This window comes from Lactuca virosa, chromosome 8 (genome assembly GCF_052849685.1).
Source record: "Lactuca virosa cultivar CGN04683 chromosome 8, Lactuca_virosa_CGN04683_v6, whole genome shotgun sequence".
Classification (NCBI taxonomy): domain Eukaryota; kingdom Viridiplantae; phylum Streptophyta; class Magnoliopsida; order Asterales; family Asteraceae; genus Lactuca; species Lactuca virosa.
This window is the reverse complement of record NC_136433.1, coordinates 123,164,472-123,182,904: the sequence shown is the minus strand read 5'-3', so window position 1 is coordinate 123,182,904 and position 18,433 is coordinate 123,164,472. Positions and strand designations below refer to the sequence as shown.

The following is an 18,433-nucleotide window of genomic DNA, read 5'->3' as shown; positions in this document are numbered from 1 at the left end:
AAAAACTTCATATTTTAATCTCCTTCTATATCTTACCGGATATAATCCTTTTGATAAATACCCATTGTTTTTAATCTCTCAATCTCTTGTAACTCCTCTAAATATCCCAATCTTTCTTCTTTTTCCAAGTTAGAAGCAAAAGAAGCATCAATTTTATTTGACACCACATTAATTGATACAAACAACTATTGCATGGGGATCTCGTTGAAATCGTTTACATGTCCCAACAATAAGGCTTTGTTAATCATCTTTGGTTTTACATAATGTCTATCTGACACCTTTTTTTATACATTCCTACCTCTATTATTTATGTTCTTGTATATGTTGATGATATCATTAGCATTGGGAGTTCATCATCTACAATCTCTACCTTAATTCAATAACTTAATGCCTATTTCGCTATCACAGGTCTTTGACGTCTAAGTTTCTTGGGATTGATGCTTCATTTTCTAATACTACCTTTCATTTCGCCGCCTAACATAAATATCTATTGGATTTGTTACATCGTATGGGTATGGACAAGGGTGGTCCGTTGATTTTGAATCCCATAAGATTTGTAAAAATTAAATGAGCCCTTAAATTAATATTAGCAACTGATTAGAGACAAATTAACGTCAGATTAACAAAGGATAGCGGCGAATTAACAATATATTAAAATTCTAGGCCCCTTCATGATACGGACCCTATGTGGTCGCACACCCTTCACCTCTTTAGGTTCGGTCCTAGGTATGGATCGTTACAAACCCATATCTTCTCGTGTTTGTTTTGGATAAAAATTATCCCATTTTAGTAGGGTTCCCATGCTGATATCCTTGTATATCAAAGTATCGTTAATGCACTTCAATATCTTGTCACCACTCGTCCATAATTTTTTTTGAACAAACGAGAATTTTATTAAGGCAAGCAAGGCAAGGTGCCAAGCAAGCCACAAACACTCGTGTCCATAAATTGCTTATATGGTTAGTAAAGTGTATTAGTTTCTTCATATACTTGTTGATTGATACTGGGTTGCAGTGAAAAATAATAATTTGTTATCTTCATGACACATTATATCATGGTCTTATTATCCAACATACTTCATCCTTTGACATTCATGCTTACTGTAATGTTAATTGGTTGGTTGTCCTGACGATTTTAATAGCGAAGTTTTTGAGGAAGTGATTAAGGGAGGAGGGAGTCATGGTAAAATAGAGAAGTGGCACCATTGGTACCTCCAAGATACCACTCATTCTTAAGTGTGTTAGAGAGCGTTTTGAGTGGTGAGTTGTTTATTTGATTTCACTAATCCACTTCATAGTTCATACTCTCTTTCTCTAATTTATCTCTTTTTTTTCTCTTGTACCATGTGTTTTAAGAGTTATACATTTGTTGGTTTGTATTTATTTAATTGAGTGGGTTGAGTGGCTTGAGAAAGATAGAGTTTTCTTGAAAAATATGAAAGAGAGATACGAGAGAAAAGATGATATGACAGTGGGTTGAATGAGTCCATAGAAAAAGATACCCTCCTCCTAATAAAGCTTGCACATGGGCTGGGGTGCGTCTTAAAAATAAGCTAAAGTTGGTCAAGGATAAATTAAAAATGTGGATTAAAGTTTTATAATAGACACATCATAGTATCATACCTTATCTTGAAACGTTTGGAAGATTTGATATAAGCCGCCTCATTAAATGCCGGGTCCCCTTATGTATTGAACAACTGTTCTTCCTCAGCGGTTTAGATGAAGAAAGAAAAACATATCAAACAAATATTAAGATGAAGATAGTTGAGAAATTAATTTTTGTTATGCCTTCTGAAATGAATGTAATTGTCTGTTCTTTTTTTTTTTTTCTTCCAATGGTATATGTAGCTTATGTCCTCTCTTTTTGGTGTTCAACTCTTTGTAATTTGCAGCACCTGTTGGTTTATGTTTTATCTAATAATTTTATCGTTTAGAATAAAAGTTGAGAAGTTAATATGTATGTCGTAAAAACTTTCAACCGACTTTCAATGTTTAACTTTACTATTTTCTTTTTTAACTAAAACTTTATCCCAACTAGAAAAGATTCTCCGGCGTTGCCGGGGTCGGAAGGTACTGCTTTGTAAAGTAAAGTAGCATGTTGAATTGCATTGAGATAATCTAGTAAATGAAGATAAACAATGTCATCTAATTACATAAGTAAAGAAATCTAAATCATTATTTCTTGCAATAAATGAGGAAAATAAAGAAATGGTCTCACAAATTGAACTTTATTGCCATGTATGGCAGCAGTCAGAAAACAAATCCGGAAAATATATACCGTTGCTTTTTGTCCGTTAATGTGAGGGTAATTTTGTCTTTTCAGGTAGTAGGGACTGAATTTGTGACCATGGGTAAACCATATGGACCATTTATGTAATTTTGGCGGTGGTGGTGGTGGTGGTGATGGCAGATGGTGGGTGGGTTTATGATATTGGGTGAATATTTTCTAATAAATAAAACATTAATTTAAAACCAAAAAGAGAATGTTAAATCTGGTAAACCACAGGGACCAATCGTGTAATTTTGTCTAACAATAATAATAATAATAATGAGGGACCATTTCTGCCAAAAGACTAAATACTAATAATATGTAATAAAATGTGAGGGTTATGAAAAATTCAAACAAAAGTGAAAGAGTTGTTTGTGAACAAAAGCATAAAAGTGAAGGGTCAATGTTGTAAGTTGGAGGACCAAAATTGACAAAAAAGATGTCACTTTACTGTTAAAATCTTTCATAACTTTAATATATATATATAATAATAAATACGTCTATATCCATTATATATATATATATATATATATATATATATATATATATATATATATATATATATAAACTAATTTATAAAGTTAACAATTAAGAATTTAAAGCCCCGTATGTATTTCTGGAAAAAACATCATATATTAACAATATATATATATATATATATATATATATATATATATATATATGGGTGAGATCGGTTGAGAATTCAAAGTTTCCCGAGAACGCGAAAACTAAAAGTGGAGCGTTTGATCAAAATTAATTCATTAAGGACATGATCGTTATCTTACCAATCTCACTTAATGTTTAATTTTTTTTGTTATTGAATATATTAATATAAATGTCTAAAAATTTACATAATAAATCAAATTTTCAGATTTTTTTAAAAATTGTATTTTTCGATTTTTTAAGAAAAATGCAGATTTTTTAATTTTTTATAAAAAACATGAATATTTGAAAAAAAACATTTCTTTAAACAAACGGCAATTTTTCAAATTTTTAAAAAAACTGCATTTTTTTTCAAAAAACACTGCAAAATTTTTTTTAAAGAAAACTGCATTTTTTTTCAAAAAAAACTGCAATTTCTTTTTTAAAAAAAACTGCATTTTTGAATAAAAAACGGCAATTTTCTTAAAAAAACTGCATTATTTTTTTAAAAAAATGAATTTAAAAAAAAACTGCAATTTAAAAAAAAAACTACAATTTTTTCAAAAAAACTGCAACTTCTAGAAGAATACTGCATTTTTTTCAAAAAAAAAAACTTTAACTTTATTAAAAAAAACTGCATTTTTAAATAAAAAAACTACAAGTTTTTTAAAAAAAGCTGCATATTTTCCAAAAAAAAAACTGCAATTTTTTTTTAAAAAAAACTGCGTTTAATAAAAAACTGCAATTTTTTCAAAATAACTACATTTTTTTAAAGTAAATTTTTAAAAATCAACAAATTTTTTTTAAAAAAAAAAAGAACTAGACTATTAAAAAAAATACTCTTGTTTTTTAACAATAAAAATCAAAGTTTTAGGTGTATATCTACATATTTTTTAAATGCATATATGTATATTTGTTATACTATAATATTCGTAAGTAAATAATAAAAAATCTCATTTTTATTAATTAATCTATAAACGTAATAGTACAAGTATTTCATTCGATACAAAATAAAATATAAAAATAAAAAATGCTACAAATTTCAAAGTGTTTTCATATCTTCGTGTCAATATTTCCTTATTTTTATTCATTTTATCATTTTTCACATTTTCAATATTCATCACAATTTCTTCCAAATCTACAAGAAAATTAAAAAAAAAATGATTGATGCAAAAACACTCACCAAAATACATATGTGATTTACATGTGAATCATATATAATTCACATGTGAATCACATGTAATTCATATGTGAATTACATTTGATTTATATGTCGATCACATGTAATTCATATGTGAATTACATGTGAATCACATGTAATTCATATGTGAATTACATGTGATTTACATGTGAATTACATGTGATTCGTATGTAAATTACATGTGATTTACATGTGAATCACATGTAATTTATATGTGAATCACATGTAATTCATATGTGAATTACATGTCATTTACTTGTGAATCACATGTAATTCATATGCGAATTACATGTGATTTACATGTGAATCACATCTAATTCACATGTGATTTACATGTGAATCACATGTAATTCATATGTGAATTACATGTCATTTACATGTGAATCACATGTAATTACAACATTTAACTTTTTTATAAATTTAGATAAGTAAAAAAGAAACAACCATAGTTGTCCAGATTTAAGTGTTGAAATCATTAAGCCCATTAAGTAAAAAAGAAAACTGCCCATGAGTTGTATTAAGAAAGAAAATAAAGATCAAAGATTCAAATCTACTTTCAAAGTTATAAACCAATTTTAAATAAGATATTCAAAGCCAAGAGAATACAACATGACTCACCATAAGTTGATTTTAAATGCCATAAGTTGACGCTTTTTTACCCTACAAATGTTGGGTAAAATGGTAAATTAGACAAGCTATTGGGTTAATCCTTGATTACCACATTAAAGAAAAGGAAATATGTTACTAACTTATTACCTATAACTTTGTTTTTTCTTGAATGGCATTTATTAGCTTTGACTCTCTTTCTTTTAGTTTTGCTTTTGTTTTCTCAATGTCTTTTCTCATACTTTCCTTTTCTTTAGCAGTTTTGCTTTTGTTTTCTCAAGGTCTTTTCTCATACTTTCCTTCTCTTTAGCCAAAACAGAAGTTGATAAATGTCCTATCTCATTTTCTAGTGTTCAGATTTCAGTAATTAATTCAATTAACCTGTCTCATAATACTTTTGATTATAATATTTGATATTTGTTTATAACAGGGCATAGCAGACATGGTGTCATATCTGCAAAAAGAGGGTCAATTACTTCGTGGTGAACACAATCTTTTTGGTGAATCATTTCTCATTATCGCATCTGCAGCCGGTTAATTTACTAATAACCTTTTACTTTATTTCATTGATATTTACTTATTTTTCTGTAATAAAATACATACCTCAACAGCAGCAAGAAGTTATGACCTGGTTACTTGAGCCTTTAAGCAGTCAATGGACTAAAAATCGAGTGGCAAAACACGTATCTATCCGATCCATTAGGCCTGGTTAAATTGTGTGGTGAAACACAGTTTATGCGATCATTATTTCACACTGTAACTTTCTTTGAAAAAACACTTAAAAGAAGTGGGGTAAAAAAAAAGAAATATGAATGTTAATAAACATAATCAATAAACTAAGACTAAATAAGACTTAACTTACTCCTACCACCACCGATTAACAAAAAAAAAATCAATAAAGCAAATCACAATTTGCCGATTATCATAAAATCAATTAAAATATGAAGTGTATTGGAGTTACTAGTGACAATGATTGCCATCTTATTCAATGAAATAGATTATAAATAACATATAGAAGCATGTAGGAATTTATGAAGAAAAGTGACATACAAAAATATTAAATTAAAGCAAATCACATCATATACAAATTCACATGAATATCCTCCAATTAGAGATTAACTATAAAAGAAAATACAAAATCAGAACCTGTGATGTGCAGATATAGGTGCTCTGGAACGAATTCTTCTATCATATCAACCAAAGCTTCATTTTGTTCATCTCTTCTTACAGATCTGATAGAAAATAAGGTGGTCGATGCGGTAATTGTTTACCTTCTGTCACCGACGCATCATCCACCGACGAGAACAATTTTCGATTTTAGTTGTTGCAACATTGAGTCTCAAAAATTTTCCGAAGAACTAGAATTTAAGATAACGAGGAATCGATGGCTGAAAACCTTCTTATTATTGGTTGTTTCCCTTTGAGGCGATCGTTCAACTCCGACGGAGAGGCCGTCTGCGATTGTAGATCATTCATCTGCCAATCGTTGAACGTAGATCGGCCATAGGAGAGGTCGTCTGCGATTGCAGATCATTCTTCGAAGGGATGTTGGACGATTGAGACGGGATGAAGGGAATATAATCGATCTGTCGATCTAAAAATGCCATATATATATATATATATATATATATATATATATATATATATATATATATATATATATATATATATATATATATATATGAGCTAGGTTCAAATGTTTCTAACAAATATTATGTTCCTAAATGCACCAATCACAATTTAGCAAATAATTAAATAATTTATTAAATGAATAAGGGTATTTTTGGGTTTTTGACACATTCAATTAATGGGATTATTTAATTAAATCCATTTAATTAAGGAAACAAAATAATTAGGTCTGACCTAATCTCTCTGTTTGATCTCACGTATTATTCACCTACAAAAGAAAAAGAATCGGCTTCACAGTTTCACCGCCGTCTTCTCCACTGTCGCTGCTTCAAACAGCCAACCACCACCGCCAACCACCACCTTCATCGATTGTCGCTGCTTCAAACAGCCAGCCACCACCGCCAACCACCACCTTCATCGGTTGTAAGTACCTCCTTAACATTTTTTTGATGATCTTTTTACCATTGTCAATCAAAACCGAAGCCACATAACCATTTATGCTTTTTTTTCGATCGTATGGAAACCGAACACAGGAGGTATACCCTCCTGTGTAACTCATTTACTTTGCAAACTTTATTAATTAAAATGAACCCTCATCTATGAAATTTTAATCCAATTGCTTTTTGATTTTGATTTTGGAACACAATCATCAGTTTTTTAACCAAAAAATAAGTATATATGTTTATGCATTCTATGTATCTTGCTATTTCAATTTCATAGTTTTTTTTTCTATTTAGATTGTTAGGTTTTTTTAATGCATCTTAATGTTGATCATTCTGCTAGAATGGAATTTCGAATTCTAATTTTGTCAGAATAGAATCTTGAATTCCTTGTCACCTTAAGCAGTGAATTACCGTAACCAATTCTATCAGAATAAAATTGGTTTCTATTCTTGTTATTGGTCTTGATTCTTATAGAATGACATCCTAAATAATGAAACATTACATTCTTTCAGAATAATATACATTGCAAGTTTAGGGATGATTGTTAATGTTGGTTTGAAGAAATTATAGTTATATTCTATTTGAATGTATATCACATTCTATTAGAATTTATTGTTTTATTCTATTTAATGCACTAAAAATTTTAATATTTTGAAAGTTGATTATGTTTTCCTTGTGAATTTAGGTTTTGAAGAGGTTGTCATTAATGTGGAAAATGAAGAAAACACGGAGAACGATATTGTATTCTAACAGAATGTATTCTGTCAGAATTTATAAATTGTTTCTTAACAATAATATTCTTTCGGAATAGAGTAGTGTTTTTGTTAGATTTTGATGTTTTTTTTTTCTTTTTTAACCATTTTTAGTTTTAATCTTTAATAATAAATGTAATCGTTAAACCATTATTACTCATAATTGTTTTAGAATGATTGTAATAATTGTTTATAGTCTTTTTCTTTACTGATGAATGTAAATAGTGATTCTTAAATAATAAAATTCGTATTCTTTAGAAAATGTTATTCTTGATAATATGTTGTATAATTATTTAACCATGTTTAATATAAAAAGTATATTGAATGAAACAATATTCTACAAGAATAAAACCACAAATATATTTACTAGTTTCTTGTTGACTTTTTGTCATTCTGACAGAATAAAATCGGTTATTATTAAAAGTAATATTAAAATTTAATTAGAATTAATTTAAAAAATTCAGATTTTTTAAAAATAAGAGAATTAATGATCCCTTAAAATCCGAAATTTTCCTTTTTTAAATAAGGTTAATTGACCAAAATACCATTTTGCTTAAATTTGTGTGATTATATGATACATACTACCTTATTGTATAGACCCTCAGATCATGATTGTTGATTCTATTCATCCGGTGGTCCAGATCTATGCATTCTAACTCATATATATATATATATATATATATATATATATATATATATATATATATATATATATTAAAAATGTTCAAAGTTAGGAATAGTAAAGTTATATATATATTTTTTTGTCAATTTTGCCTCTTATTCTTTTGCCATTTTGACACTTTTGGTCCTTGCAATCAAAATTTTTACATTTTTTTGGAACCTTTAATATTTAAAGTTTGGCCACAAAACTTTAAGAAATTGACAACTTTGGTCCCTTTTTTAAAAACTTGCTAATTTCAACCCCTTTAATTGTTTAGCCATTTTGACACTTTTGGTCCTTACAGTCAAAACTTTTACATCATGTTTTTTGTCAACTTTGTCCCTCATTCTTTAGCCATTTTGACACTTATGGTCATTGTAATCAAAATTTTTACATTTTTTTAACCTTTTAATATTCAAAGTTTGGCCATAAAACTTTAAGGAATTGAAAATTTTGGTCCATTTTCTAAAAACTTGGTAATTCCAAACCGTTTAATTCTTTAGCCATTTTGACATTTTTGGTCCTTGCAGTCAAAACTTTTACATTTTTTCATAAAAAACACAAAAAATGGCCCGGGGCAAAGCCCGGGTTTTTTCGCTAAAAGAGTCAACAACAAGTTACGAATAGTGAAACTCACGTTTTTTTACTATTTTCATCCTTGCACTTTCTGTGTCTGTCATTTTCTTCTTTTTGTATATTTTTTCTATATTGGTCCTCATATTTAACTTTTTTTTGTTTTTTTCCTGCCCTCTATCTATCCGTCTCTAACTGTTTATCCGTATGAAAATAATCCAAAGTCAATTAAAAGAATCAACAAAGACGCCTATTAATCTATAAACAAAAACGACACTCAAATCAGACGCACACGACCCATGCGGAGCATGAGCAACATATCTAGTTGAAAAATGATAGTTTTTTTGGGGAGTATTTGGCAAAAGTAACTGTCAGCAGGTAGTTGATAGCTGTTAGCTGGTAGCTGGTAACGGGTAGTGGGTAGTTGGTAGCTGGAAGTTGTAGTTTTTATTTGTTATATGAGTGTTTGACAAAAGTAGGTAAAAACTTTTGAATTATATAAAATGACAATTGTTTAAAACAATTAAATATATAAATACATTTTAAAGGGCAATTCTGGAAATTGATTATAAAAGTTCAGTAGCAGTTTGTTAAATGCTACATGAAATAGCTTTTAGGTTTGAAGTATTTTATTTAAACTAAAAACTAAACGTTCGTACTACTAAACGAAACTTTTTGTTAAAACTAGAAGCTAGAAGCTCCCAAACGCTTTGTGCGAAACAAACATTTTGTCCAAACAAGTGGCATGTTATATAACAAAATAACATAAATTATTGATATTTATTTTATTAAGTTTATTTATATTTATTCAGTTAACCTTTAATTAAAAATGTGAAGTAAGGTTCTTAAAATCTGAATCCTACTTAGTATCGTTTTATATTTTGCAAGATCGTGATTGTAAGATTTTACCAAAAGATACACATATTCAAATTTGCTCGCAAGGTCTTCGATGTTCAATATACGTTATAATGTTGATTAAGACGTCGATAATGGAATTAAATCTAACCTCTTCATCACGAACCTTAGTTTTTGTTGTTGCAAACCACAAAAATTAAGAAGAAAACATCTTAATTAGAAAGAGAAACAAGATCATTATGATCATGTACAAATAACGAGATAAGATCACAAAAGAAATATAATGAGCGTGCGTTGCCTACTTCGATATGAATCGGTGAAGTGATGATACTTTATGAGATCTATGTTGCTCGGTTTCATATTGAATAGACAAATTTTTGAGGCTCAATTATACAATAAAACTAACTAGGTGAGATCGGATCGAGTTACGATTTTAAGCTCATAGTCCTAATAATAAGATCCAAGTATTAATCTTACTTCAAATAGTTCCTAGTGTAACTGAGATCATTTTTTTCTTGTAAGATCCTAAAATCGTAAAATTAAGATAGAGATCTTAACAATCATGTTGTAGACACCAAAATTAACTGAATGGTAAACACACATACATATATATATATATATATATATATATATATATATATATATATATATATATATATATATATATATATATATATATATATATATATATATATATATAATTTGTATGTTAAAGAATATATTAATTTGTTTTTTTTTGTAAATTAATATATTTATGTTAATATATTATTAAATATTTTGTTAAGTAGAAGTAATAATAAAATATTTTTATAAAAATAAATAAATAATTGTTGATGTGTTTGTAGAGACATAACACTATGATCTAAGACCAACTTTAATGGTCATCTAAAAATCACCATTTTGATGTCATTTAGAGCATCTCCAACCCATCGTCAAACTTCATTTTTTTCTCTCATTTCTTTCCTTATTTTCCTCTCAACCCTACCCTATTTATATCTCTATTTTGGGAGATATGAATATTATTCCACCAAATATGGAGGAACACTATTCATTCTTCCAGAATAGAGTTGAAGATTTAGTTGCCCCTCTCTTTTTTATTCCACCATATTTAGTCCCTTTCTTTTTTATTTATACATTTCTAGTTTATTTTTATCTAATAATTATAATTTAAAAGTAATATTTAATATTTATAATAATTTGTTACAAATTAAGTTATATTAATTAATTATAAATATAAAGTTTGTTTTTTGTGTATCAACATATTGAAATTTTAAAACACGATAACATATTTAAAAAAAAACTTATAATTAAAATATATATTACAAACAAGAAAACATATGATGTTAAACATCTAGTTAACCAATATATTACAATAATATTCTAATAAAAAACGACAAATAACCTTACTATTAGCCTAGTAATCAGGTAAACAAGATCCAGATCCCCAAGGTTATTAAAATTTATTCCTTACAATGAAGATGTAAGAAGAGTTTGTTGATAATGTTTATTTAAAAGTTTGTATTTGTAATATTTATATAGATACATGTATAATATTTATTTAATTATAAGTGTTTTATAAATATAATCTTACTTATTTAATATTATTGTAATGAAAAAATTATAGATTATATATATATATATATATATATATATATATGTGTGTGTGTGTGTGTGTGTGTGTTAAAAGTTAATTAGTAGGAGTGTATTTGAATATATATATATATATATATATATATATATATATATATATATATATATATATATTGCAAAATAGAATATACTACGAATATATATTTTTTGTGGTAAAAAGTGGAGTAAAAAATGAAGGATTGTTTGAGATGAAACACTGTATACCCCTATTTTTATTCTATTTGTAAGGAAAAAATAGAGATGAGTTTGAGATGGTTTTAACATGTTGAATAAGTTTAGATTTCAAATAAAGATACCAGAACATTTACCATTAAAAAACAAAATTTTATATGTTTGCGATTGGAATGCAATCATCATTTTATTGTTAAAAATGCACGATTTATGATTTTGTGTTCGATAATTGGAATTGGTATAAGCCTTTAATGTTTGATGGTTAAAGTTGGTCTAAAACCACATGCGTGGTGCGGATTTGGCAAATCCTAAGTGAAGTAGCCAACGTGTGTCTTTCACCTTGACCAGTTGACCACCCTTCTACGGCGCGAGTTTTTGACCAAAGTGGTGTATCCTATAAAAATATTTACAAAAAGGTATATTTTAAAAAATATTTACCAAATAAGGTAAATTTGTAATTTAATAAAAAAGAAATGAATGTTCATGCCCTAACTCCTCAGCACCTACATCAATAGTCAGATTTTGTTACATTTGCCTCGTATTCTTGATGTTAATGACTATATCGGGGTATCCGGTGTTGCCTTCCCTATTTGAGGTTGAGGGTTTAAGTCTCGTTGTAGACATAGGTGGATTTAAGGTGTAGTTTAGGAGTATGTTAGATTTGTCGTTTAAAAAAAAATGACTATATCATTATAATTGTTTTCAAAGTCCATGAAAATTACAACGATTGATTGGACACATACCATTCAGTAATGTCTATTGAATAGTTTGTTTCATTGACGTGAGTTATTCTTGTTTGCGCTTCTGTTCTAATCTCAATTGCAGGTAGTCTTGTTGGATTTAAAATTCAGTTGCATTGAAGGGGTTCAAGGTTTCAATGTTGTCTCCATTGTGTTTGCTTTCTTCTACCGGTACCTTCAAAGGACATGAGTTTTATTGGTCTTCTGAAGGGATATAGCTATCTTTCTTATCCTGTCTTGTTTCATCCCTGTTGGCGTTATCTTTATTTTAAATTCATGTGTAGTTGTTTCCTTATTTTCATGTTTTTTAATCTGTATTCTGTCATTTTCTTTTAATAAAAGTTCTTATTGCTAAAAAAATTATTTGGATTCAAAAAGTTGTTAGTGATGATGAAATAAAAGGTAAAAATATTGTTTGTAAATTGATAAAAATTAACAGCAAAAAGTTTAAAAAAAAAGTTTTAAAAAATATGAATTTTTGAAAACTACACCTATTTAATAAATAAAATTTTAAAAAACATTTGTTTGGTCAAAGAGCCTTCATTACTTCGAGCCTTGGAGTTGATACAAATTATTTGAGCTGGGGTGCAATCCGTAAGTGCTTATTATTGCCTATATATAGAGCACACGCAAACACCTTATGGATCATCCCTCTCATTTTTCAAATGGCCTCTTACATGAATCTTCTCTCAGATCCAATCATCATAACAACAGTGACACCATTATTTTTACTCCTTGTTTTCCTATATGTCTACAAGCAACAACAAACAAATGGGAGGAAATATTATCCGGTTGGGGGGAATGTTTTTGGCATACTCATTAACTTCAACACGATGCATGATTACATGGCTCATCGAGCAGAAAAATACAAAACTTACAGAATGCTTAGCCCTTTGCATCGTGAAATTTTTACAATTGATCCCGTGAATGTGGAATATATACTCAAAACGAATTTCAAAAATTATGGAAAGGTATGTGTCGCTAATTCGAAATTATATATAGTTTCACTTTAATATTAATTAATGATTCATAGTGTTTAATTGTTGCCAAGCTAACTGTACTCTTTTTTAGTAATTGGTAAGTGAGTTTTATATAAGTGGGTGGAGGGATGGCACATGAGCCAATGATGCAGTTTTCTGATTTTTTTTTATACTATTTGTATATCTACCATTTAAATAGATATTGCCATGAACTATATATAACGTTCCTCTTGTTTAGTTTCGCTTACACACTGAAATGTTAAAAGTATGCTATATATATATAGGGAACATATACCCGCGACATTCTAAAGGAGCTACTTGGTGATGGAATATTCACAGTCGATGGGGACAAATGGCGAGAACAGAGGAAGGTTTCGAGTCATGAGTTCTCTACGACAGTCTTAAGAGATTTTAGTAGTGTAATTTTCAGAAACAATACAATAAAACTGGGGAACATATTGTCAGAAGCAGCAAACAACATGCAAATAGTCGATATAAACGTAAGTTACTCCTTTGCGCACTATTATTTGATATGATTAACCCTCAAGAAACTCATTGATTATTGCCATTTGATAGATATCACAATATTCATGATACACATGTATATATACAGGATTTATTCTTGAAGACAACCATGGATTCAATATTTAATGTTGGTTTTGGGATTGATCTTGATAACATGAGTGGTTCTAGTGAAGAAGGTGTCAGATTCAGTCGTGCATTTGATGATGCGAACACCTTAACATATCGAAGATTTGTTGACGTATTTTGGAAGATAAAGAAATATCTGAATATTGGCTCCGAAGCGGAGTTGAAGAAAACTATACAAATCATTGATGAGTTCGTTTACAAGTTGATCCAGATCAAGACCGAAGAAATGCATAAGACAAAGAATGAGCATTCAGTCGTAAGCTTATATTTTCTTAACCATATTAGAAGACTGCAAACCAACTTAATGTTTTTAAGGCTTGTTGAACAGATCATTGAGTTTACCATATAAGTGTGTTGGCATAAATCATGAAGACAACTATTAGATCACATTTCTTTTACATATAAAAAAAATCATATACTGTATGATGATATTGACGTAATATATATGGTAGCTACCTAGAAACATATTTTGCTCTTCTAATTCACTGTTTTGACCACCTTGTTTTACTTAATATGCAGTTCATAAAAAAGGACATCCTATCGAGGTTTCTGCAGATCAAAGATAAAGACCCAAAGTTCATACGAGATATAATACTAAACTTCGTACTTGCTGGTAAAGATCCCATAGGGCTTACTATGTCTTGGTTCATTTACATGCTTTGCAAGCATCCTGATGTTCAAGATAAGGTTGCAAAAGAAATCAAAGAAGCAACGAACGTAAAAAAAGATATCAGAAATGTTGCAGATTTTGCTGCCCATGTGAGTGAACTTGCGCTTGGGAAGATGCAATATCTTCACGCAGCTTTGACAGAAACTATCAGACTCTATCCCGCATTGCCATTGGTATGCAATCTTGTTCATGACTTGTTTAATTTATGATAAGTTGATTACTATTTACCAAGTAGGAGCGCTTTTCAACATCCATGGTGGTGTTATGTTAGGGAACACGAACAACAAGCAACACACACACACAAATACACATGTAAGGCAAGAGTAAATGGAGAACACAAGTTGAAACTATTTGATACCCGTACGACCACTGCAATTAAATATTATTGATTAATATGGATACATACACGGTTTATAATTACATAAATTAAGGTTCTATAAACAAGGTTTGGTACAATTGAGCCAAAGATCTATCCATGTTCCTTCATGTTGTTTGTTGAAGTTTTGGCTACTAGATGTACACTGTATCTCATCTTAATTGGTAGATAAGGAACATTTAATCACACTATCAAAACCACATGCATCTTAGTTTGAATTTTACCCATGATATCCTAATAATATGGAGATGACATGATGCATGTTATTTATGTAGGACCCAAAGATATGCTTTTCAGATGATGTTCTACCAGATGGTGGTATTGTGAAGAAAGGGGATATGGTATCGTATCTGCCATATGCAATGGGGAGGATGAATTTCGTATGGGGTGACGATGCACTTGAGTTTAAACCAGAAAGGTGGCTTGATGACAATGGTTGCTTCCATCCAGAGAGCCCCTTCAAATTTACAGCATTTCAGGTTAGTGTATTTCAATTTCACAAGAAAAAGTTACAGCTTTGAATATGAAAGGTATACTAATGTAACATCATTGTGCTGGAATTTTTAACTATTTTTGCCAAACATATCCATGATTACCTTTCTTTCTTTTCATATCACATCCACAATACACTACTCTTCATACAACTTTACTATAAATTTCGCATTGAATTTCACAAAGTTTAATGAAATATATATATATATATATATATATATATATATATATATATATATATATATATATATATATATATATATATATATATATATATATATATATATAGGTAAAACCATTTTTCAAACATCCATGCATCCAATAACATATTTGTAAAAAATATGCTGATTTATAGAAAAATTTCTATAATGTAAATTTCAACAAATATATTACATAAGTAATTTTTGCATGTATCAAATTAATGGTAACTTATTTTTATTAGATTTGCTTGAGTTGTCGATACTCACTAAATTAGAGGTCGCTATAGCTAGTTTGAAGCTTATCCTCATTCATACAAGTGAGTTGCAAACATAAATTTATTAGAGAGTAACTACAAGAGTATATTTAATTTTAGTGCTTCCACGTAAATTGACGGATCTGGATTTACTTTTGTCGAGGGCACAATGAGATGTCATACGGAAGTGTTATGAGTTATAAAATTGGACTATATAGAAAAATATACTAGTGGCAAAATTAATTTAGCTCGGTTACACATGCAATTATTCATGGTTATTTTATTATTTTCAATTAACCAAACAACGCTAAAAGGAAAAACGTATAAAAAATTGGTAGCAGTGTTACATGCATGTTTTGAAACTATGACTTCTCTTGAATATGACAAGATAACCATACAAAGGAAAGGTAAGACGATGTATTTTATTGGTACCACTACCCCTAATGATATAAGTATAGAATAATAGAATTTTTGTTTCACAAACATGATATATTTTCTATAGGCCGGTTCAAGTCGATTCGAGGTCCAAAACAAAATGATAAAAAGGAGAACTTTCAAAATCAAGAAATCTATAATCGAGTAACTAAATTTGACATATATATATATATATATATATATATATATATATATATATATATATATATATATATATATATATATATATATATAAATAAAGTGGTGTTAGAGTTAAATACCAAATCCCATACAACTGCTAAAAACATAAATAAATAAAATAAACTAACAAACCAAAACAAAAAATCCAAACAGCTAAACCATTTTAAAAAAACCATCGGTTTGGTTTTTGGGTTTTAAAAACTAATTTTTTATGTTCCTTTGTTTATATAAAACCCAAAACTTAGAACCGAACATTTAATTATTCAAATATATCCTTCTATATATAAATTTAAAAAGTTTCCTTCCATCCCAAAATTATTGTTTACAGACAAAAAACATACAGATTAAAGAAGTATTAATTATCACTAACTTTATACAATAAAATGACATTTTTGTCCTTACTTTGCATTTAATGTTCAATTAAATACTTAGTTGGTTAAGTAATAGTGAGGGGTATTTTGATAAAAATATTATTTATTTTTAGAAGTAGACTATTACTTTGGGACAAATCAAAAAGAAAAGATAGACTATAATTTTATGACGGATTGGTATATACTTAAACATAAACATAAAAGTATTTATTGAAAGTTACACGTAGCTACCAATTCAAACGACTCTTTTTATCTTAAATAGATATATACATCTTAATTAGAATTATGAAGAAAAAATAATAATTTTTAGAAACCAAGTGGCAGGCCCAATAAAGTTTGAAAGACTCCATGTATTAAAACTTTTATCACTTTGAGAAAAAAAAATAAAATACTAATTGGGGGGAATCGAACCAGTGTTTATTGGTAAAACACAACCACCTCCTAAAAGGCCAAGCACCTAAACTAAACACAGTTAACCAAATTTTTTGACATATTTCAAATATATACAATCTAGAGCGAAATTAATTTTTGGGCCCCAAACCGTGATTAGGCCCGAGGCCATGGTGCAACTTGACCCCTACTGGGCCAGATTTTCTGACATACATAATTTCTTAATTAATCGAGACATGTTAAATTTCCAAGTTATCATCCCAGATACGAACATGTTATGTGATGCATAAATTTATTTATTTATTTTGTAGATGTGAACATCTCATGTAATGTATTCATGTTTTTTTTTCTTAAATGTGTAATTAGTTTAAATAGAAAATACTATTAGTTAGTTAAATTATTTTTTATCATTAATCATCGGAATATATTATGTTATAAATTTCTACAATAAAACTAATCCTTGTATTTTTCTTGTTCATACATAGGCTGGGCTGAGGTCATGTTTGGGTCAAGATTTCGCATATAGGCAAATGAAGATATTCTCATCTATCTTGTTAGGTTGTTTCGTATTCAAGTTGAGTGATGATAACAATATTTCAAGATACAGAACCTCGATTAATCTTCACGTCGATGGTCCATTGCAAATTCGTGTTTTCAACAGATTTGATTTACCCAATCCATAAAGTTAAGATGCAAGTTTGTGTATGACAAATGCTCAATAAAACATGACATATGACCAGATTGCGTATGACCATAGTTGTGTAAAATCGTAATTGCATTTGTTAAATAAAATATAAGGGTGTTTAGTATAGAAAAATGAAGCTACTTTAGGTGCTGTATTAGACAGTGAAAAATAGGCACAATGTAGCATTTTACCTGGTCATTTCTTGTGTAATATCGTATTAGGCCTAATGTAACGGTTTTATCATTATATGCATCATGGTTTATTGGTTTTGAAGTATTTCATATATTTTCTAGAGGCAAACACTTTGAATGTGCAATACCTTTTATACCAATTGCAACATGTTTTACATCATGTGAAACACTTAAAAAGTTTATTCGTAATCTATGGCAACACTTTCATCTATCAAGTGCAACACGCTCTTTATAAATGCATTACTTTCATCATCTATTACAACATGTCACTATTAATTATAATATTGAATTTTAGTGACAAAAAATATATTGCAATTAAATATCATTTTGAAATTAAATAATGCAATAATATTCCTTCTAAAATTCA

At 28.6% G+C, this 18,433-nt stretch overlaps 1 protein-coding gene across 1 annotated transcript; it reads left to right on the top strand.

Annotated features, from left to right (window-relative positions):
• Window positions 1-12,817: 12,817 nt before the first annotated feature.
• Window positions 12,818-18,151, top strand: LOC145133619 (cytochrome P450 704C1-like). Its single transcript, XM_079068553.1, has 6 exons — window positions 12,818-13,162; window positions 13,456-13,671; window positions 13,785-14,078; window positions 14,342-14,665; window positions 15,144-15,347; window positions 17,676-18,151. Exons 1-6 carry the CDS (start codon window positions 12,857-12,859, stop codon window positions 17,871-17,873), a joined length of 1,542 nt encoding a protein of 513 aa, XP_078924679.1. The 5' UTR covers window positions 12,818-12,856; the 3' UTR covers window positions 17,874-18,151.
• The last annotated feature ends 282 nt before the right edge of the window (window positions 18,152-18,433 follow it).

Excerpts from the sequence above, each read along its gene's own strand:
- LOC145133619 (XM_079068553.1), top strand. The coding sequence starts at position 12,857 with ATGGCCTCTTACATGAATCTTCTCTCAGATCCAATCATCATAACAACA. Across the intron at positions 13,163-13,455 it reads ATTTCAAAAATTATGGAAAG|GGAACATATACCCGCGACAT; the intron begins GTATGTGTCGCT and ends ATATATATATAG. Across the intron at positions 13,672-13,784 it reads TGCAAATAGTCGATATAAAC|GATTTATTCTTGAAGACAAC; the intron begins GTAAGTTACTCC and ends GTATATATACAG.